The sequence below is a fragment of the Rhopalosiphum maidis genome, chromosome 3 (assembly GCF_003676215.2).
Source record: "Rhopalosiphum maidis isolate BTI-1 chromosome 3, ASM367621v3, whole genome shotgun sequence".
Lineage (NCBI taxonomy): Eukaryota > Metazoa > Arthropoda > Insecta > Hemiptera > Aphididae > Rhopalosiphum > Rhopalosiphum maidis.
Window position 1 is genome coordinate 66,491,070 of NC_040879.1, and position 23,010 is coordinate 66,514,079.

Here is a 23,010-nt window from a genome sequence, read left to right on the forward strand (position 1 = left end):
AAAGCCTCACGCGTTTTATAACATAAGATTTTAATAATGAGCAAAAATAAGAAGAAAAGTGGCTAAAAAATGTGCTGTGTTGTAAATTGTAGTTATACATACCTAACTGGTCACAAATTATTTAATTTTTCCAATCGACCTCATGAAAAAGAACTTAAAGAAAAGTGGGTAAAAAGTATTAAAAGAATGAAGTTAGTATTGTTTTTGTCTTAGTATGTGCTAATATTCTAGTACTTTTTATTTCTCTACTAATAATTTGTGTGTGTGTGTAGCATTGATGGAACACCATGGATATCTACAGCTAATACAGTAATACCATTGATTATAAATACTATAGATTGCTCACTGGCCGTGTTTTCGGCGACATACAATAAAACTCTCGGTAGATGGCGATAAGAACCAATAATACTAATAAATTCGTATTTTATTCCAGCCACCATAAATATTTTTGGAGTGAGGTGCGGGGATAGCTGGTTTTGATCCGTTTATCGTCGTAACATTAAGTTGTTTCCCCAGAGCGCTGGTTGTCTTCCTGCACAGTTTCTATAGCATTAATGTGTCGTAAAACTATCAAGTATCAACTATTCATTTTTGAGTTAAAACAAAATTACAAAATCAGTTTTGTCGTAAACCAATTTAACTACTGAAACCATTTCCTTTTATTCTATTTTTTAAAAATTACAGAGAAATTCGCGGAAATAGTCTATTTTTGACCACCCATCAACCTCTGCATCCAAGTTTCAACCATAGATTCGATTGTTATCATGAACCAGAATCTAAGTCGAAGATATAAATATTTTTACTTACCTACTCAGAAAACATTTTTATTTTTAAATACGTCATTTAAAAAACAGATACATTTTTTGGTTCGTTTTGAATAAAAATAAAATAACAATTTTTAATAAAAATCTAGTTACTCATTTAAAAATGAAAATATTGTTAATTTTTAAGACACCAGCCATAGACACTACAAACACAGATTCACCTTTATGTTGGATACTTGAATATCTGATGGACTGCCCTAAACGGTTCCGAACGACGCGCGACGCACAACGGTCATCGATGCCGACAGATAGCTTTTGTCTTCTTTCTTGAACTTCCGTCACAAGAACTCCCTATATAAGTCACCGATATATTTTTTACGTCTTGTCGACCTATCAGGTCATTGACCATTATCAATCGATCACTCTTTTAGTTTCAAACTTGTCCTATCTAAAACGAAACACTGGTGTTGGCCACTGGAATTTTGTTGCTTAATTACCCTGACGTTGCAATTTACAATTATATCAGTAGTGTTACATGTCATATGAAGAAACATATTTTTGATCACTTTTAATAATTTCACTTATCTATCTGATGACACTTTGACTACTGATGCCAATATAAAATAGTTTTATACTATTTTTTTTTTCGTTAAAATCATTTTTTCCTGAAATTTTAAATGAAACCTCATTTTTCCAATTTTTTCGAAAAATTCAGTGTTTTTTCGGAAATGTTGATCTCTAGATAATAATATATAATATACCCTTCTTTCCTACATTATATGCTCATTAATTATTGTATTATATTTTATTGTTACTATAATGACATAATGTAGGTATTTTATACATTTATAATGTATTAGTACTTACATTGATTATAAATACTATAGATTGCTGATTGCTCACTGGCCGTGTTTTCGTCGGCGTGGTAATAATCGGGTGCCGCTACAGAATGCTGCGGACGCTTGACTAGTTAGATCGGATAACGTAATCGCTAGTAGTACCTAGTCAAAGAAATAAGTATGTGCAGACCGCAGTCCCACATATCGCACATTTTATATTAATAATATGGAACCATCAGTTCATTACTAATAAGTAATTACTTATTTCACGAAGTTGAAAATTCCGACTCACAATTTACAATACGCCAAATACTAAATGGCAGTTACCTAACCTAACATATCAGAAATTAATAAATATGACTGCATTTTGTAGAATAATTATTTTATTATTAATACATCTACAAAATAAATTACAATTTGATATGATATTATAATATTATGATGTTAAAATAAGCATTGCAAACATTAGAACAATTTGAAGGTCCTTTAGAATAGGTAACTAGTATCATAGCTATGTAACATCTCCCTTTTTATATATATTCAAAACAAAATATACATTAAGCTTACACATAATAAAAAATAAAAATTATAAATTTATCTCACAAATGTGAAATAATACATAAGTAATAGATGTCTGCACAATGTCTATAGTTTTTAAAATGTTTACTTCTTAATGCATTTTAACTCTTAAGCCATTTTTACAATTAAAATGTTATATTTTTAGATGCTGAGTGGAACGATGAATGTAAGTACCTATTGATTTTACTAAGAATAATGATTTATATTTTATACCTGTCATCACCTCCTTTTTGGACCACTAAAAACGATTTAATCTTCAACTCAAATATCTTTTTGGTATTAAAATGTATCTACTATCTAGTAATACTTTGGAGTTTGGGGTTTCTAAAGTAAAAAATTTCTTGTACTATTCTAAAAAATGAGGAAAAAATGGAGACTTTTTACATAAAATCAGTTAGTGGCATAGGTAATTGATTTTTTGTTGTCATTCAAAAACGAATAAGTGTAGAAACATAAAATGTTCACCAAATCTTTTCATTAGCATTTCATATACATGGTATAATATTTATTTTTGAGATATTTATAAATATTTGAAATTTACGATTTTTTTTTCTATAAATGTAAAAAAAAAGTGGTCTTAAAGTACCTATCTGCTGTACAGTAGGCGTCAAGTGAGTTACTTTAATGGATGTTTTAAAGTCCAATTCAATGATTTTTATATTTGAAGACTTAAAGTTTAAATTTAGACGTTAGATATTCACGTGTAAAATAACGATTTCTCATCAAACGATTTTAGATTTTAGTTTTTTTAATGTACCTAATTCCGAATGATATGATTTAAATGATTGATATGTATTTTATTTTTTGCACCTAATGAGTAATGATATTTTCAAATGTAATGCTTTCGGTAAAAAGTAAATCAACCTACTAGATTAGATACATTACTTAATAGCACGGACTAAGATATCTTAGTCCGTGCTTAATAACGATATAATTATATCATATTATCATAAAATATACTTAATAATTTAGGCTGATATAGTTTGGTAATGCGATGATTTATTGTTGGAATCAAATTTAATGCATATAAATATTACAGTAATATTGAGTTACTAGTTTAAGACGTTTAAGTACTCAACTACGAGGTAGGTATTTACACTCATGACTCGACACTTACACCTATACTATTATACTATTAGTTACTGCACAGCAATGTGGTGTACTCACTTTCTCCCCTTTGTTTTTGTGTTTGCGGGTTTCGAAAGGCCGACCAGATTAGGTACCGATAAATACTCAAAATATAATTTATTATAGGTAGGAGGGGTACCTAAAAAACGCTTGGTAATTTTATAGAGAAAGAAAAGTGTCATAAAAATCAAAAACCGTATAGAAATATACCTACAAACGATAGACGACAAATCGCAATAAATGCCCTTCGTACCACCGTCTCTACATCCACTCGTCACACGTTTATCGAAGAATAAAATTCAAATTTCGTCGATGAATGAATGACACGATGAGTGATGTATACCCTTAAGCACGACTTACACAATGAATCAGACGCCTCGAGAAAGCGGAAAAATATTGTCTCGGCCGATATAGTGTATATAGGCGGCGGGGAATGCGACGTCACGTATGCGTGGAGGCGCAGGCCGTCGACCCGTACGCCGTACCGCGGCAGCCGGCCGGCCGAGTCGCACGAACGATGCGACGAAGCGACCTTCCCATCGCTCCGGCTGTTGTACACATCAATTGTGTTGATGATAGCGTGAGCGGTGTTCTGAGGCGAGATAAGTGACGTCACGGCGGCGTATCACTACTCTCGGCGACCGTCGAACGACAGGGTGACAGCATTGCGGCGGCGGCGGCGACGACGACGACGACGTAACCACCACGGCCAGTGTACCGTTACTCGCTCGCAAGTTACACAATTCACACAGTAACCCCGTGGCCTACCATACCGCAAACGTTGTTCCCGTCCGCGTACGTTTTTTTACCCGTCGTCGGCGCTAACGGGCACGATCGCCCGCCGTTACGTGTTCGGCCTTTTCGGGAAACATCGCGTATTCTCGCGCTGCCATGAGCCCGTCACGACCAGAGAGCCACCGCCGTGCTTGTCGCGTCCGTCCGTCTTGGCGCCCGTGAACCGAGCGATGTTCGATTTAGGTGAGTAGTGTGTCTGCGCGTCCCGATAAAAACCCATGGGTCCACATTGTTTCATTTGTTCTGCTTACCGGTGGGCCGCAAAGACCACGGGTCCTGGGGCTCTTGATCGATAACTTCCTCAGCCCGCTCAATTTGCCGGTACACTCTCGACACTCACGGCTACCGGTGTAGTTTGTGTGTGGAGTGCGGATGTAACGCGCCCATAAGTCCAATCAGCACTGTTCACTAATACAAATTACCTATACATTTTATATTGACATTTTTATTTTATCGATGTCCCCCAAAGACTGTTCTTAACGTAGTAACGTTGATGCGTTTAGATATTGGCAAAATGGGCGATCATGTACAGAAATATGTCAACGACAATGACATGAACCTCAAGAATTCGTTTTGGAAAAAGAACATAAGAAATCTTCCTGGAAGGTAATATGGTTTTTTTCATTTGTTATATTGTTTACCTGACTAATTATTTCAACACGCTTTTTTTCTTCTGTGCAATATTTATAATCAGAATAATTTTAATTACAGGGCGAGTCCTAAGAAAGAAAGCAAATCTGTTTCTTCTTCAGCTTCGACTTCATTTGATGATTTCCAAGAAAGTGTTAGTGATGCATGGGAAATCGAAGCCGAGGATGAAATTCTACGTATATCAGGTAAAGAATCTATGATTTTCAAATTTTAATACTGTACTATCCTGGACTGATAAAAATCTAAATAATATATACTTGCCTGTATTTAATAAATACATTTTGAAAATGGTTAAATGGAAAACATTTTTATAGGTAATAAAATAAAGTGCATGGAAAGTTTCTTAAAAAATGAAATTGAGTTCAGTTGTTGTTCCTGACTTAAAGATATTAACAAATAGTTTCCACTTTTGTTTTCTCCTATTATTGTTCTTGAATATTGAAGTATATATAATATGATTACTGATTATAATAAAATTCAGACATAATGTACTTCAAAGTAGTCTGTAGTTTGTTTTGTGTATGCTATGTAGTATGAGCTCACAAACAATTTTTTTTATATATATGAAAATGCACACCGTAAAAAAAATTCTACTTGCTCTAAATTTTTAATATATTTAGAAATATTATAATTTTTAATTGCAGGAGAATATATAACGTAAAATCATAAAATTTATATTTATACATAATATATTGTAAAATAAAAATTAAATGAAAAAAATATAACTTATTTAAATAAGTAGATGGCTATGGCTACGTATAAAGTTAAGGAAGAATTACTCCTATTAAAATTATTCTGCAGATTTAGCATAAACATCCTATGCACATAATATATGTTGTCTAGATTAAAGACATTAAATTAAATTTCATGAATGTACATATCATAATTATTATTTCTCTTGTAAATGTTTCTAAATGTTGAACTCAATTGAATTCATTTTTATTACTATTTCCATGCAATTTTCATTTAATTTACTATAATTTACTAGCTTTTCTTTTCTTGAATGAAAACAATACAATTTATTGTTTCAGATATTTTATAATAGAGAAATTTACTTATTTCAGAACAAAATTAATTATATGTACCTTTTGTTTTATTAAAAATAGATAATTTACAATCTGTAGCTTGTGTACAATAAGCAAATATGGTATATATATATATATTACGGAAATAGACATATTGGATAATATGAGGAGAGAGGCTGTCCAGTGACAGAATCCTCAAGATATGGCATTATAGTGTTAGATACAGTAGAACCTCAGTTATCCAAACTAATTGGGACCGCACCTAGTTCGGATATGAAAAAGTTCGGATATTGGAAATTAAAAAAAAAAAATTTTAAAACAGTTAAATATTTTATAATATGTATATACATATTTATTATTATTAATATTTTATTAGAATTACATACATTACATTATTTGAAATACATTACATATATATAAGATAATGTTTGTTATATTTTTTTGTCAAAATTATCGATTTTTATTTGACGATGGACTGCAACGCACTTTTCTGCAGCCAAGTCGCGGATACGAGTTTTAATGTTTGGATACGGTAATTGCAGTTTGTATAACGGAGGTTTGGATAATCAAGGTTCTACTGTATTTATTAATCACTAAATAATTTTTAAATGATGGAAGATATTATTTGGGTTATTTACTTTACCTTGAATGGCTATAAGCGGATTGGTATGAGTGGCTAGCTTGGCGTGGGGAATTTTATAATGGTTAAAGAAATTTTGTTGATAGTTTCAATGTAAAAGTCATTGTAGAGTGAGTTGTTGAAACAAGGGGCAGAGGTAATAAACGGAGGGTAATAGATTGAAATGCCTGAATTGTCTAGTTTCTGATGGTTTAGTGCATCTTCATATCTTAAATTTCATAGGCCTAAATTCATTTTAGCACTAATTTATAAATATGTATATTATTGCTGAGGGAAAGATTTAATTTAAGATTATGACTGAGAAAGTATAGTCTACTGTTATGTTTTTAAATGTTAAATAATGTATGTTAGAAAAATAATGATACTATAAATTAAAGAACCTCATATTTTATTAATTATTTTAAAGTTTGAATTAAATTTCTAAGTGTTTTTTAAAATAATTTGGCTATGAAACTTATAGTTTCAATTATATGTATTTTAAAATAATAATAGTATCGTACAAAATGTACTTCATTTTAAATGAATTAAATCTGTAATTATCACTCCCTTTATTTTTAGTAAATTATTTTAAAAATCTATCTTATTTATTTATCTGTGTTTTAGAAATATGTTTTGAACAGTGTATTGTTTGTTAGATTTAATAATTTTTATAGTATGTAAAATAATACCATTGAATAATAGATATTTAGTAATTGACTATGACAAATAATTAATTATATTTTATTTTCAAACCTAAATTATAATTATTTATTAGGTATATTATGTACTATGTTAAATGTGGTTCGTATAAAAATATATGAACATGAAATAGTATTTTATGAGTTTTTTTACATTAGGTGTTTATAGTTTTATGTACTTTTCATGTTAATTAATAAATGAATAATTTTTTTCTTAACCAACTTGTTGGTATTTACTTTTCTATTAATTTTTAAAATTGGATTCATTACAAATTTATGTGTGCATTTTACATAAAAAAATGTAAAATAAAAAGATTTTCCTGATCTCGGATAATGAATTTTTCTACAATGATAATTAAATATACTTAAAGCTATAATAATATTGGAAAAATAATTGTATGCATGGTATTGTAAAAATAAATTTAGTTTTGAAAACGTATGTAGCTTCATTAGTGTTACTACCAGGCAGCTAGTGTTACATTATAATTTTAAATATATTAGCACTAAAGCATTGAAAAAATTAGTTTAGATTAAAAATTGTTATACATTTAGAAAGAAAATATAATTTTAATTCTAATACAATAATTCTTAGTAGAAATAATATAAAAAGTATTACCTGTATTACCTGTAAAATATACAGTTTAAGAATGCTTATAACTTGCTTCAAAACAAAATATAAAAATACTTGTACTTTTAAAATTGATATAATTTATTTTAATGATAAATTAGATGATGTGTTTAAGCTTATTTATAATACAATTTTTTTTCGATAGGTACATATTATCATCAAATGATTTGTTAACACATTCTACAAATAATATTTATTTTTCATCTAATATATTATAATAATCGTACTTCTTGTACTAAACAAAATAAATTTAAATTTATCTTAATAGTTTAGCTTTTCTTTATAAAAAATATATAAATAAATGGTAACTCAATCTTATTCTTTAATACATTTACTGATTGACAAATATGTTTTTACAATAACAAAATATAACTTATAAAAAGTATGTGTTAGAACTTAGAACTAAAAATTAATTGATTAATTAAAAAATAATTATATAATATTATAAAACAACTAATACAGGCATTAGAACTTACAAATAAGAATTCGGTACATAAATTATGTATATAATATAAACTATGGTTGAACCTTGTCATAGTAATGACAGACAATATACAGTAATATATAAGAGCCAGTAGTATCTACTATTTACGTTTATATTTCTAACAAAAATATAATAGAATATATTAATAATAATACATTATTCATTATTATTATGAATATGGATATAACATGTATATTCGTATAACCAGGTATGGGAAAAATATCAAGTAATTCGAGTACAAAATTTATCAAATTATTGGCACTGAAAATATAAAACATATTAATAACTGACTGATTTTCTTTTTATTATATGAATAATAATTAGTTTTGAGATAGTAATTTCTTTTAGTAGCTGGTGTGCTTATTGGTGATTTGTAAAATATATGTGCTTCTTTGTATTTTTCTGTTTTTTTAGAAATCTTTAAATAAATTGATGATCTCCATGTCATGTATATATTGGTTTTGTAATTCTGTTCTTCAAGTTGGTTAACCAACTTATTTTGAATTAAAGGTGACAAAAAGTAGCAAAACAGCTGTTTACTTTTGGTAAAATTGTAAAAAAAGTTCATAAAATATATTTAAAGTTTTTGAAGTTTGTTGTAGTTGAAAAAATACAAACTTGGATATTTTATTATTTATTTTGTATTCGATAATACAAAGTATATTTTAACTAAATTTAATTGAAATACTGCTCATGACACACATGTATATAATTAACATCTGTCAAAAAAAAAAAAAAGAAATCAAAAAGTAAAAATAACTTTTATGGCCACATTGTGCATTTTAATTTTTATGAGCCATAGTTGCAATTGAGCATTTGACTGATTGGTGGTCTAATATGGAGTAATGGAGTAAATTTAACTGCTCTTAAAATTATTTTCTATGGTAAATAACCATTTGATTACTATTATAATTATAATACCATTCTTATTTAAAATCAATTATAAACATTTATATATATATAAAATAACTTTTAGCATTTAAAATAATCATTTTTTTTTTTTAAATGTAATTATAATTAATTCAAAAATAAAAATGTTTTGTATATTAATTATCTAGTTAATATTTAATTGATTATTATATTTTTTTGTTATTTATTTTTCTTTGTGGTTTAATTAAAACTTAAATATAATAATTTATTTGTTAACTTAATGTACTGTTTGAATTATGACAATTTGATATACTTAATGTGAATGTAATTTAAATGTAAAATGATTTAATTTTTGAGGACTGTGATAAATTAGTTTATATTTTATATAATTTGTAATTTTCATAAATTTATATTATTTATATTATTTAATATAATAATTTCCATACTCTGTTATTACATTTAATTTTATTATTAAAGAAAAATACTGGATAATCTTCACCAATAAAATAGTCAAGCGGATATTGGTCCTCAAAAAAAAAAAAAAATGTTTGTTGTCCGTATTTTAAGCCCTCTTTATAATTTATAAATGGAATAATTATTTTATGTAAACACATTATAATTGAAAAATAATCATCAAAACATTTGTAGTAGTAATAAAAACTTACTTACACAATTAAGTTAAAAGTTCATTTTTTGAAAAGTTAATATTAAAAGTATTACAATAGATAGCATTTTTTGATTATCACCTATTAGTTATTGGTTTCTCAAATGATTTAAAAAAAATTAAATTTATTTTTGGCAATGATAGGTAGGTACCGTGTTCTTAAATTAATGATTTTAATAGATTCAATAAAAATATCAAATATTTAGATGTTTAATGCAGATAGTTTTAACTTCTAATGCATTTTCTTAAATCAAATTAAATGCATGTACCTCAATCTAAGAATAATTTTCTAATATATGAATCAATACAAACAATTTTCTTAAAATGATAAGATCTATTTTATTTGTAGTTGATAGATAATCTTTTATTTTTTTAAATCTTTCCATGGTAATTTTATTTTTAAAACTTTTAGTTAAATGTTAATCATTTTTGCATAAAAATATAATACCAGACAATTAAGAATTGAGTATTTGGTACTTTAATTATTCAAACAATTTTAGTTATAAATACTACTTTATGCATATTTTTTTTAGCATATTAGTAATGTTTATTACTTCACCCTTTAGTTTTATTTTGTGTTTTCAACCCATTGAATTTCAGACGTGAAAATTTCAAAGCGTGTGGCCCATTCTGCTGCTGTCAATGTAATTAATAATCATAAGGCTTCGATTGAGGAAATTCATAAATCAAAAAACTACTCAAACTCTGATCGTAAGTCTTATTGTTCTAGGAATTTCATCTTTATTTATTTGTAAATATGGCTTATATGGTTTATCATTTCTTATCAAATTGTGTTGTTTGTATTTACGTCAATTGTCATTGTAATTTGTCAATGTTTTTAAATCAATAACACAAAGGACTAATTCATCAATTTTTTTTTGAATAATTAATAATTCATACATAATCATAGTTATTCTTAAGTATTTACCTATTACTAGTAAAATATAATGTGATGTACCATATTCATTTATTTACACAGATTGTAGTTTATAGCTATTCCATTATGCATTTAAAATGTCAAAAGTGTGGTTATAAGAACTAATAGCATAAGTATTTATTCTAAAAGTAGTATTATATTAACATAAAAATCATAATACAGAATATAGTTAAATATATATATTTCCAAATTAGATAAGAAATATTTTATATTAAGGCTTAATGGGATTTTATGAGCTGATTGGAATTTGTACATTTTTTTGAAATTACGTATCAATATATGTATATAATTGTAGTTATGTAACTAGTTAATAACTAACATTACTCTTTTTAGAAAAATAATTTAGTCAATTATGGATATTAATAAATATGAAATATGTATGCCCTATATAAAAAAACCCTTTCTTTAATTTTTACCATTTATATTGTAAATTTGTTGTCAAATACATAATTTATCATTTTACATAAATTTATAAAATAGTAGTAATAATATTAATGTATTTTTATTTGTTTTTTTTTTTTTTTAACAAGGAGAATCTAGTTCACAAACTAATAAAGAATCTCGACACACAGAAAATAGAATAAATTTTTCCAGTAAGTTATAATCATAAATCACATTTAAACTATTTAATGAGAATTGTATTATTTTTATAATTTAAGATTCTGAAGTTGATGCTAACAAACTAACAAAATTCCAAGTGTTACTTGAAAGTAACTTATTACAGTTAGAAGATTTGAAGAAACTTAGCTGGTCTGGTGTACCCGTAGAAGTACGCCCAATGACGTGGAGATTATTAGCAGTAAGCTATTTAAAAATGTCTCTTAAAAATAAATGTCTATTAAATTACTGCATACAATACCTTTAAATATTGTCTAATACAGTGGTTCTCAATATTTTTAATACCGCGACTCAAATTTCTCCCAAAAAATCTTTCGCAACCCACATGATTTCACTTTTTTAATTTAAAACAATTTAGCAGAAGGATATTTGAATAATTAATATTATTATAGCACAGAATCAATTATATATTTTATTGATTAATTAAAGTACTTACAATATTTGATAAGTTTATCTAAAGAATTGAAATTAAAAATATTATTACTGTAAAATATAAAGAAGATGCATACTTTTATACTACAAAAATGACAGCTTTGATTTATGTTTTATTTTTATTTTATAGGGTTATTTGCCAACTAGCGCTGAACGCAGACAACAAGCTCTTGATCGAAAGCGTATTGACTATGCAAATCTTGTCAAACAATATTATGATACAGATAAAGATGAAGTGTATAAAGACACTTATAGACAGGTTTGTATCTAGAAAACATTTTTTCATTTTTAATTAAATTGATGTTTACGATTATGTATTTTTATTATCTAGATTCATATTGATATTCCACGTATGAGTACTCCTCTTTTCCAACAAACAACTGTGCAAGAAATGTTTGAAAGAATCTTATTCATCTGGGCGATCAGACATCCTGCGTCTGGTTATGTTCAAGGCATGAATGATTTAGTTACACCTTTTTATGTTGTCTTTTTACAGGAATATCTCCCTATAGGTACTAGTATATTAATATTATTCATAAATTTCTGTCAAATTATACACTTATACATTCAAATTAAAAAAATGTATTTGAAATATTTAAAAACCAAAGTACAATATTTTTACAAAATAATATTTTATTTTAAAAGAGAATATAATTTTGTTTATATTATTATTAATTATTAACTTTAATGAATGAAAACGTATATATATATAAAAATAATAATAATTACCAACTTATATTTTTAAGGTACAAATATTGAAACACTTGATGTAAGCTCAATATCAAAGAAAAATCGAGACTCTTTAGAAGCTGATTCATTTTGGTGTTTGTCTAAGTTTTTAGATGGTATTCAAGACAATTATATTTTTGCCCAGCTTGGAATTCAGTATAAAGTTAATCAGTTAAAAGAACTTATTCAAAGGATCGATGGTGAGTGATGTTTTATTTGTTTTTATGAGATAGTTAATGTTCAATATTTATTTAGGTACATTACATGGACATTTAATGAAACACGGAATCGACTACTTACAATTTTCATTTAGATGGATGAACAATTTATTAACAAGAGAATTACCATTGAGGTGTTCAATAAGGTTATGGGATACATACCTAGCAGAGTCTGATTGTTTTGCTACTTTTCAGCTTTATGTATGTGCTGCATTTTTGTTGCATTGGCGACAAGAATTACTAGAAGAAAAAGATTTCCAGGTAATAAAATGTTAAATGATTGTCTTATTCTGCGTTATTAACTAGAATGTTTTTTTAGGGTCTTATGATAATGTTACAAAATTTGCAAACTCAAAATTGGACAGACACTGATATCAGTTTATTAGTGGCTGAAGCTTTTCGATTGAAGTTTACATTTGCAGATGCTCCAAATCATTTGACTACAAAAAGGTGATAATTTTTCTGTTATATTGGTGCCTCATCTTTATATATATTATACATATACCGCAAACCGTATTTATTTTTTATTAGTTAAGATAATTATGATTTATTATTATTGATTATTCTGCCGTTTTCATTGTTTATTTTAATTTTAAATAAATTGAAATTCATAATTTATACATTTTACACTATTAAGTTTACTGTATATATTATATTGATTAATGTCTAAGTTATTTAGTTTATTTTTGTTTAATATTTGTATTGTTATTGTGCTCCCAATACAGGGTGAATTGATGTTTATTGTCATTAGTGTGAAAATTCTATATATTTATTTTTATTATTTCAATTATTTTATTAAAAGAAGAATAAATGATCATTAATTTATGATGCTGACCAGGTTTTAACAATGTATAAATACTCACACACACATATATATATATATATACAATAATATAATTACAGGTGTATTGAACTTGAATGTATTGAATTATCTCACAAAGTTATGGTTCATATCTGAACATTTCTGTTAATTTAGATCTAGAAAATAACATTAAATTGTATTGTATAAAATTGAAATAAAATTATAGGCTCATTTATAATGTTAAGTCATATTTAAATATTTTATTTTTGCATCTATATTCATAATATCACATAGAATTTCTGAATATGATATTAATCAACTTATTTATACACATTTTTGAAGATAAAAATCCTTATAACATACAAGTATTTTGGAAGCACGCTAGTACATTGCAACGTCATATTATCCTTTAAACCAGCTGCAACTTCAATGGTTACTTGATTATTTGAATCTGAAAATATGTAACATTTTGGTTAAGAATGTGTATCTCAGTGTTCAGTCCTTTATAAGTGTATTTAATAGAATTTTTTTTTTATTTACTTTGTTTATATAAAGTTTATTTTAACCTAGTAGACAAATAATTGACTTCCAGTAATGATATTATTAATCCAGTGCTATTATTAATATGCAATTTATGTAGAATTAATTAGTAACCATGGATTAATGTAAAATATTAATAGTTTTAAATAATTTTAGAAGATTTTTAAAAAGTTTCCGAGGTATACAATATAAATTGTTGAAGTGAATACTACAAGTAGTAAAACAATATAAATATATGAGGATACCTTTAATGGAATTATAGTATTGTTTTATGTAAGCCAAGATCATTTGACATAAATAATTGATTAGTAGATTAGAACAGCAATAGAACAACATCATATCACAAAAACTGAAAACATAATTAATATTTAATAATTTGACTAGAAATTGATTGTTGGATCTGAAAAAAAAAATGTTGATTAAATAAACAATAATTTAAGAATCAATATTTTACTTTTTTTTTACTTAAGAATCATTTGAGTCCATAGATATATTTGAATCAGAATCATCACCAAAACACTCTATTGCTGTATTCCGTTTACATGCGATCATGGCAATTTCACTGGCAAAGCTTTTATCAGGCAATTGCATAGGAAAACTTTCATTAGGAGGCAAATCTACGGCTACTTTACGCACTTTATTTATGTATTGGACATGTTTCTCATTACATTCTTCGTCATCAGAAAAGTAATTTAACTGTGGATGTTTTTCTAACAACTTGCATTCTCGTTGTTTCCATTCTTCTTGTTTATCTTTAAGTGCAACTTTCAATTCTAACATTAAATTATGATTGTTAGACTTATCAAATACTATTTCATCACAAAATGTATTTTCCTTTTTTTCCGTAGGTTCTTCAGATACACCAAAAAATAATTCATCTTCACAGATTTCTTTACTTGGTTCATTGGTCTCTGTATCTATATGATCACTTACACCAATGGAATCATTAATTAATATAGTTTTATCTGTTTGATCATTATTTGTTTTTAGAATATAAATTTGTAAAGAAGAAATAAGTTCATTAAAAACATTGCTTTCTTTTACTAAAACATTCAATGTATTATTTATATTATCAGCACTGCATGCTGAAGAGTTTTCAATTGAATCTTCCATGAACCTTACATGCACCATCATGTTCTGCAAGAAATGTCGAACACTATATATTTTCAACTTCAGATCAGAATTTCTGTTATTATTTTGAACTGGTTGTTTACTATGTTCTATAGTATTATTATTTTTGAACATTGAATAGATATTATACTCGTCATATAAAATATTATATAAGTTTGAATACACTGTTTCAATTTTACCAATAGTTTCAATTAGACGATTTAAGTGAAAAGAACTGTAAGGAGTCCATAATGCTGGGCATAAACACAATGCTGACTGTTTCAAGAATTCTGATTGTAATAGAAAGTAAGTATACTTGGCTTTCTAAAATATAGATATAACAAATAATTATATTTGAATAAAGTATGTTTTTTATAAATATTTTTATATTTAAAACAGAATAATAGAAATTAAACCATAATTTATACTATAATAATTATTCTAACATTAATTCCATTTTTGGATAAGTCTTAACTTTTTTGTGCTTTACATATGTTCGACATTATATATTATTTAAATTAAATATACTTTAAAACATAAAAATATTTACTATTTCAAGGTAGACTTACATTTATATTTTCAAAAGAAGTGTTGTTTAAATCAATTTTGCAGTCAGTGCGATATAAATAAACAATGTTGGAAACAGAATCTTTTAGAGGGAAAAATGTGTGAACTTCAGACACATTATTTACAAGATTGTTGATCAACTCTTGTAACACAGTTATAAGTAAAGATTTAAATTCTGGCATCAACAAGTAATTGAAGGCATTAGGATTTTTACTTGCATATGTGTCATAATAACTAAAATAAAAAAAAAAAATAAAACAAATTATTTTAACACAAAAATGTGTTGTGTTTTTGGGTATCTAAAATACCAAAAGTTATAACAGAAAAATCCAAAACAAATATACAATGAATAATTTAAAAAGGGAAAATATATTTCAGGGATAATATGTGTGTACAAATTCTTTGGAAATAATTCATTGGGAATATTTAAGTGTAGATAGGTATAAATAATAATAAAAGTTATGTAAAATTTAATTTATGTTATTTTTATAAAACAAATGTAGAATATAGGTATATAATAAACCTTGAAATTTTAGAGAATACAATAATATATATTTAGAAGTTTAGTAGCACATTTGCAATTTTTTAAGAACAAATGACTAATAACAATAAATTTGCAAGTACTAAAAATGTTTGATTTTACAAATGCTAAATTTGCAACACTCCAATTACGCCACTAGTATTATTATTTTAAACTGTTTTTTACATTTTATCTTAACGTTTCCAGTGTTAGGGTTTTACAACTAATAATACTACTATAAGTAATATCAGTTTATTTGGTTTAGTGTTGCTGGTGATGCATTATAGTGAGACAATTCAACTTGTATTAAAATAGAGTATAATTAACTTTTATAATAGTTTTATTTTAATACATTTTTAATTGAATAATCTAGATTAATATTTTTATTTTATAACCACATTTTTAGATTGTGTATTAAAAGATGGTAAATTAATATAAATAGTTTGATAAATTAAATAATTGTTATATAATATCTATAATTTGAGTTATAATAATACATTTAATTAAAATAAATGAAATTATTACCTTTTATGAAGATTGTTACATTCTTGAAGAAAATGAGTAGACTTTTGTATCAGCAGAGACAATTTTTCCATAGATTGAATGGTTTTCGTTAAAGTATTTTTTATTGTTCTATTTTGTTTCAAGTTATATATTACATCCATGAACACACATCCAAACCAAAAAATTAATAAACCAACTGTTGTCCATACATCCCAGTATTTTGAAAAAAACATATTCATAATACCACAGAATATGCTTAAAACAAGGAGAGTTAAACTGAAAATTGTAAATCGTAAAAATTATTTTATTGACTATTTACATAACATATTAAATGTAGTGTAAGACTGGATGAATGATTAAAAATTCTACTAAAAACATTATTCTTAAAATTATATTAGGTTTGATATAACTGTACTATCATTAACATAATAAATTAATCTTAAAATTGAGTGAATATACTCAAACTAAAAATGCTATGATTTACTATATTATATTTATGTTAATGTTAAATGTTAAAAATTCAATAATTAAAGACTTAAGTTAATAACTCTCATTTAGATTTATTCTAATATTTTTACCTTTTTTGTTTTGTAAGAAATAGAGGATATTTAATGTGTTCTAATGGAATAAATTCCTTGATAAATAAAGTATCTTCTTTGAAAATAAGTTGACTTTCTATGATTATCTTGATTAATGTTACACACAATTCAAAATCCTAAAATGAATTAAATTTTTATTTTAGTAAATTCATAGTAAAATAAAAGAACGGGTTAAAGAAATTTTTTCAGAAGTATTTAATTTATTGCCTCTTGGTTTTGACAATTTTAGATTCCTATCATATTTTAAAAATTATTTAAGTATGATGAGTCATTTATCGATGACATACCTTGTGATTTTGGGTCGATCTCATTTTTTTTCTTGAACATTTTTGTGCCTATTAAAAATAAAATCTGATAACATAATTAGGAATTACCAAGTCAAAGGAAATAATATGTTTACAGGTAAATAACATAATTTATAAGGCATAGATGTCCAGTATATAATGTATTTTAATATCATTGGAGTTGCAGACTTACTTCAATCGGACAAAACTTTTCAATACATTTTTGTTCAGAAACTTCAAATTCAGAGTATCCGACAGCAGTTAAGTACTTTTGCAATTCTGTGCCCTAAAATAAATATTGATCAAAATGTAGTCTACAGTTTAGTTATTTTGTGGTAAATAATTTGCGATATTTTGTTATTTCAGTACTTACGCCTATGATAACATCTTCATCATCGATTTCCATCTTGACTTGGGTATAAGAATTTAATTCTTAAGCGTAAATACCAGTGAAGCATTTGAATTATGTATTTTTACTATAGCTTATTACTCAAATCCAATACTGAAATAGTGAAATGCGGTGTTATCAGAATGATATCAATACAATCAGTCACAAAGCATGTTTTATGGAGGTAACGAAAATAAACGGTTTGCTGAATGTTTACTAATACGAGTTATACGACATAATGTTTTGAACTTTTTAAGTTTGTTTTTCGTCAAAACGATCAGAAAAGAAATTTGTATCATTATTATTTTTATTTTTAAATGTATAATCAAGGGTACAAGAAATTAAGAAACACTAAATTGCTGAAAAAGTTGGTAAGTGAATAATAAGTGATAGAAACAGACCTTTTAGTAAACAGTTTTTACATATAATCAGGGACAAACTGGGATTAAAAATAGTCACAGGAACTTAGATTTAGAGTGGCTATCTATTGTAAGTATGTAAACGAAAAAAGTAAATTTAAAGTACTTATTAAAAAATTATCTTTTTTACGTTCGTGTTATTATAAATTTAATAATAATATTGAAATTATATGACAAATGTACCTATCTGTGGAATTTTTAGCTAATTTATTATAAATACCAGTGGCGTGTCATACATATGTCCGATGTGCGCAAATGCCACGGGTCCTCGGCTTAGGGGGGGGGGGCATTATTGCTTAACGTTCCACAAAAAAAAAAAATTAAATAAATACAGTTATGTACGAAAAATGAAAAAAATTGTTTTCAATTTCAAATGGTTCTCATTTTCTCAATCTGATATCAGTATGACAGTGTATCATTGTTACAAAATATAAATATATATATTATTTAGAATAAAAAGATGTAGGAGGAGGGCTTTTTTTAGTTTTGCATACAGGTCCATTTTTGGGATAAACCGCCACTGATAAATACCTATCTTTGTTAGACTTAGAATCGAAGCGGAGCGATGAATGTATTGATTTTATAATTGGTAATGTATTTTTTCCGTCAATCATCACCTTTTGTGTCAGTAAAAATCTTTCGATTTTCAATTTGAGGGGGGAGAGGGTCAAAAATACCTAATAAATTCTCGGTCCTTTTTTATAATCGAAAAAATAGAATAAAGGAATAACGGAAAAATGATTTTCGATAAAATCGATTTTTTTTTGTGTTAATTGAAAACGAATGACTATTGGTACTTGATGTTTTCGCCTAAATGTTTATATTATCATTTTTATTATTGTCACAATATTTTTTAAAAGAGTTTAAAGTTAGAATATTGATTGACAACAATTTTTATAAAAATTCAAAAAATAAATACTATGTCGTAGTTAGAAATTAGTAAGAAATTTTGTTTTTATACCTAAGATTTGAAAATTGAATACAAAATTCTTTGTTTTTTGACCTATAAAAAAATTCTACTAGGAGGCAAAACTAATTTTATGATTTTATAATTATTAGTTATTACTCGTATTTTTCTTCAAACAATTTTTGATATTTTGTTGTATTTCAAATTTTCTTAACTTGCTTTGAACTATTCATTTATAGGCATGACAAATAAATATTGAATACATTTATCTATTTTTATAGACATTTTAGTTCAAATTTGGACGAAATTACTTATTTAAATGATAATTAACTTGTTAATTATTTTGTTACAAATTAAAAACATTATTTATCGGAACTTAAAACACATTCTTCACATTCATTATTTTTTCAATTGAAGTTTTGAAATTTAAAACACCCACCCACCTAATTATTAATTAAATCTTTAATTTAATTTCGATAGATACCATAAATGCGAAATATGGGAAAGTGTGTAATCAAATATTATCTTTTTATTTATGTCTTTATTGACTAACGTTCGACGTATTATTTTAATAGGTACGCTAACTGAAGTAAAATAGTAAATATAGTTTGATGAACCCCAAAGTCCCGAACGTATATAGGTAGGTACTATATAATGTATCTACCTATAGATATGCAATAGGAACTCAGGTGAGTGTAATATAAAATTGTAATTATTTGTATTACCTATCACGTTCATGTATATGCACCTGCCAAGTGCTATTTATTATATTTATCTAAGTTTATAATATTTGGTGGTGATGTGTGCGTCATTGGTGTAGATATAGAATATAGATACTTACTAATTATGGTTCGCAAATTCGCAATAAATAATAAAATATGATTATCGATCATCGTGATTGGCGCAAACAAGTTATCTATACAGATGAACTTTAAATTTTATCATATACCCAATAATGAAATAATAAATTGTGTGTAATTAAGTTATATATAGTTTGTAAATAAAAAGAACTTTGGGGTTGCAATTAATTATAAGTTCTCATAATAAACATTCAATTAAATAAAAACAATTTTCGTAATAGAATAAACTAGAGAGCTTGAAAGTTCAGGTGTGGTTTGAATTCTTATATATGTAGGTGGTAGTGTAGTACCTACCTACTACCTATGTATATAAGATTTCGACAGATACGGGCCTCTAGCGCAGATTATACATAGGTACCTACACTATACAATCTACATTCAAATTAGTGTATATTTTTTCTTATTATTATTATAATAAAATACTTTTTATTTATCAGCAAATCATTTACTATAATTTATTTGTTATTTTTTTTTTAAATCTTATGAATCATGTTTATGTTTTTGAGAGGGAAGAACATTGAACTATAGATTATTTTATGACGATAAGTAACCATGATAGCAAAAATATAAAAAGAGCGTTACGAAAATAGGTCAGAAAAAAATCGTATAAAGCTTAAAACCATAGGTATTTATGTTAAAAATTAAAGAAAAAACCATCAGACCTAAGAATGCGTTTAAGTTTTATATTTAAAATTCAAAGCTTAATAAAAATTAAAAAGTAATACGTAAATTAGAACAAAATGTATTACTGCATTTAGATTAAATGGTTAGGTAATATAATATTTCAAATGTCAGCATCATATTTTATAAAATTATTATGTAACTCGATATGAATATATCATAATGAATAATGATATGTGTATAATGTATAAATAAGTACTTTAATACGTAGTTAAATCATTTCCCATTGCAATGAATTAGTCCGATTTTTTTCTTGGACTTTATTACGCTTTAGCATTTTTAATGGGTATGAAATGCATTCATAATATTCTTGATGATTTTTCGGAAAAAACCAAAAAATTGTAGACGGTTATTAAAGTACCCATTTTTGACTATCATATAGGTAATTACTAATTAATAATTAGTATATTATAGTCTATTAATATTGTTAATTATTTTTAAAACAGATTTTAATTTACCAATAACTTTATCTTACATCGAATTTTTCTTTTATTTAAAACTTTTCATCACTTTTTTCTTAAATACATATAATATAATATCAAAAAATAATAAATGTTTCTCTGAAAAATATTAGAGTAAACAATTAAAAAAAAGGTAAATGCGAATGTATGGTAAAGTTGTTGGCAGATTCAAATATGTTTTTTGAATGTGTTTATTTATATTTTTATTTACTTCATTATTTGTATACGGCGAATACACTATAGGTTATAGCGTCAAAAATATTATTGATATTATTATACAAACATACCTACTTACAAAACTTATCGTCTTAATAAAACAACACGCATATGCACGTTTAACTATATTATAAGTTCTTTTAAAAAATTAGAATTTAAAATTGAAATATTAATTAGCTCCTACACATAGAGATAAACCAAAAAGATATCCCAAGGTGAATTACTTTCTAGCTTTAATCTTTTACATTTATAAACCTGCAGCTACTAGAATTTATGGGTATGAATAAATTTTGGATTAAAGTGACTTTATGATAGGTAATAAAATAATAAATTAATAATTTATAAATTAATCATAATGTATTATGATGTATACATTTTTAATAATATGAAATAATACTTTATATTAATGAATATATAATAATAATACCTATACAATTATTATTTTATACATAGATTGTAAATTGTGTCGATGATACTATATAAAGTTGGCGTATTATAAATTTCACATACATCTTTAGTTAGTCACTAGGTATATAACATTATAAGATAATAAACACATCATTATTGCTGTACATATACATTTTACTTTAGAATTCCTTTTTTTGTTATTCTGAGTGAAGCTTATTCTTTCTTAATTATTAATTATGTAAATTGGTTTAACAATGATGTTATCTTTAAATTGTACTACCTTTAGTGAAATTTTCTCGGAAATTTGTTTTGAGCTGTGACTGTAGTGAGAGCTGTTCATAAAGTTTAATGTGAGTATGTGACCCAACCCATTTGAAATTATAAATGCAGATAATTTTTGCATTTTTCTCAATCAGTTCTGTAAAAGCAAGAAAAGTAATCAACAATCATCGAAAGAAGTTTTAAAGAATTAGTAATTTTATTTGTATAGTTAATTTTTGTTTTAAAATTTAATTGTAACTAAACTATATAGGTACGAATAGAAAATTTTTTTAATGAATAAAATAATACTCAATAGAGCGGTCATACAGTAAGCGGCTTTTGATTGTATTATCATATTGTATATATAGTGTTTAAATGCTAATCAACAATTATTTTTAAAACTTGTAATCTTACCAGTAATACGAGTAGGTTACGACTACCACGCCATTGTATTATACATCAGTTGTAAGCTATGCCTCGACAGACACGTTATATATAGTCACCTAGACACCTAATAAATAAATTTTCATTAGTAAAAATCGAAAAAGAAAAACTCTAAGACTATTAATCTAAAAAAACACATTTGTGAGTTGAACAAATGCCATTATTAATGAGCTGGAAGTAAATTAAATTCAAACCGTTTTAACTTTTAAGTACTAATCTCGTAACAATACGTAGCCGTAGTCATTTTAATATAAGTTTAAAACATCCCCGTTAAAATAACTCTGGCTACTTTTTTGAATTATAGTTCTTTTCCTATACTTTAAAGTTCAAGGCTGATTTTATAATTCAGTGTCCACTAGCA

At 25.9% G+C, this 23,010-nt stretch overlaps 2 protein-coding genes across 6 annotated transcripts; one reads left to right on the forward strand and one right to left on the reverse strand.

Moving 5' to 3' along the window:
• Positions 1-3,957: 3,957 nt before the first annotated feature.
• Positions 3,958-13,479, forward strand: LOC113556433 (TBC1 domain family member 22A). Of its 2 annotated transcripts, XM_026961373.2 has the most exons (11): positions 3,958-4,288; positions 4,609-4,711; positions 4,817-4,941; positions 10,345-10,455; positions 11,212-11,274; positions 11,341-11,480; positions 11,862-11,990; positions 12,063-12,243; positions 12,478-12,660; positions 12,716-12,939; positions 12,998-13,479. In XM_026961373.2, exons 1-11 carry the CDS (start codon positions 4,276-4,278, stop codon positions 13,130-13,132), a joined length of 1,407 nt encoding a protein of 468 aa, XP_026817174.1. In that variant the 5' UTR covers positions 3,958-4,275; the 3' UTR covers positions 13,133-13,479. The 2 variants fall into 2 exon arrangements, with proteins under 2 accessions (XP_026817174.1, XP_026817175.1); XM_026961374.2 differs by lacking the exon at positions 10,345-10,455.
• Positions 13,480-13,501: 22 nt separating this feature from the next.
• LOC113556432 lies at positions 13,502-18,117 on the reverse strand. Of its 4 annotated transcripts, XM_026961369.2 has the most exons (10): positions 17,978-18,117; positions 17,798-17,890; positions 17,608-17,655; positions 17,300-17,436; positions 16,743-16,997; positions 15,700-15,931; positions 14,486-15,454; positions 14,266-14,420; positions 13,844-13,931; positions 13,502-13,656 (listed from the first exon to the last, which is right to left on the reverse strand). In XM_026961369.2, exons 1-7 carry the CDS (start codon positions 18,008-18,010, stop codon positions 14,486-14,488), a joined length of 1,767 nt encoding a protein of 588 aa, XP_026817170.1. In that variant the 5' UTR covers positions 18,011-18,117; the 3' UTR covers positions 13,502-13,656; positions 13,844-13,931; positions 14,266-14,420. The 4 variants fall into 4 exon arrangements, with proteins under 4 accessions (XP_026817170.1, XP_026817173.1, XP_026817169.1 ...); XM_026961372.1 differs by lacking the exon at positions 13,502-13,656 and having other exon boundaries at positions 13,716-13,931; positions 14,266-14,369; XM_026961368.1 differs by lacking the exon at positions 13,502-13,656 and having other exon boundaries at positions 13,716-13,931.
• Positions 18,118-23,010: the final 4,893 nt, after the last annotated feature.

Bases quoted from the DNA above. Each gene is read 5' to 3' on its own strand.
- LOC113556433 (XM_026961373.2), top strand. The intron at 4,712-4,816 runs GTAATATGGTTT...TTTTAATTACAG, and splicing joins ATAAGAAATCTTCCTGGAAG to GGCGAGTCCTAAGAAAGAAA. The intron at 12,244-12,477 runs GTACTAGTATAT...TATATTTTTAAG, and splicing joins ACAGGAATATCTCCCTATAG to GTACAAATATTGAAACACTT.
- LOC113556432 (XM_026961369.2), bottom strand. From the start codon at position 18,010: ATGGAAATCGATGATGAAGATGTTATCATAGGC. The intron at 17,891-17,977 runs GTAAGTACTGAA...TATTTATTTTAG, and splicing joins ATGAAGATGTTATCATAGGC to GGCACAGAATTGCAAAAGTA. The intron at 17,656-17,797 runs GTAAGTCTGCAA...TATTTTTAATAG, and splicing joins AAAAGTTTTGTCCGATTGAA to GCACAAAAATGTTCAAGAAA.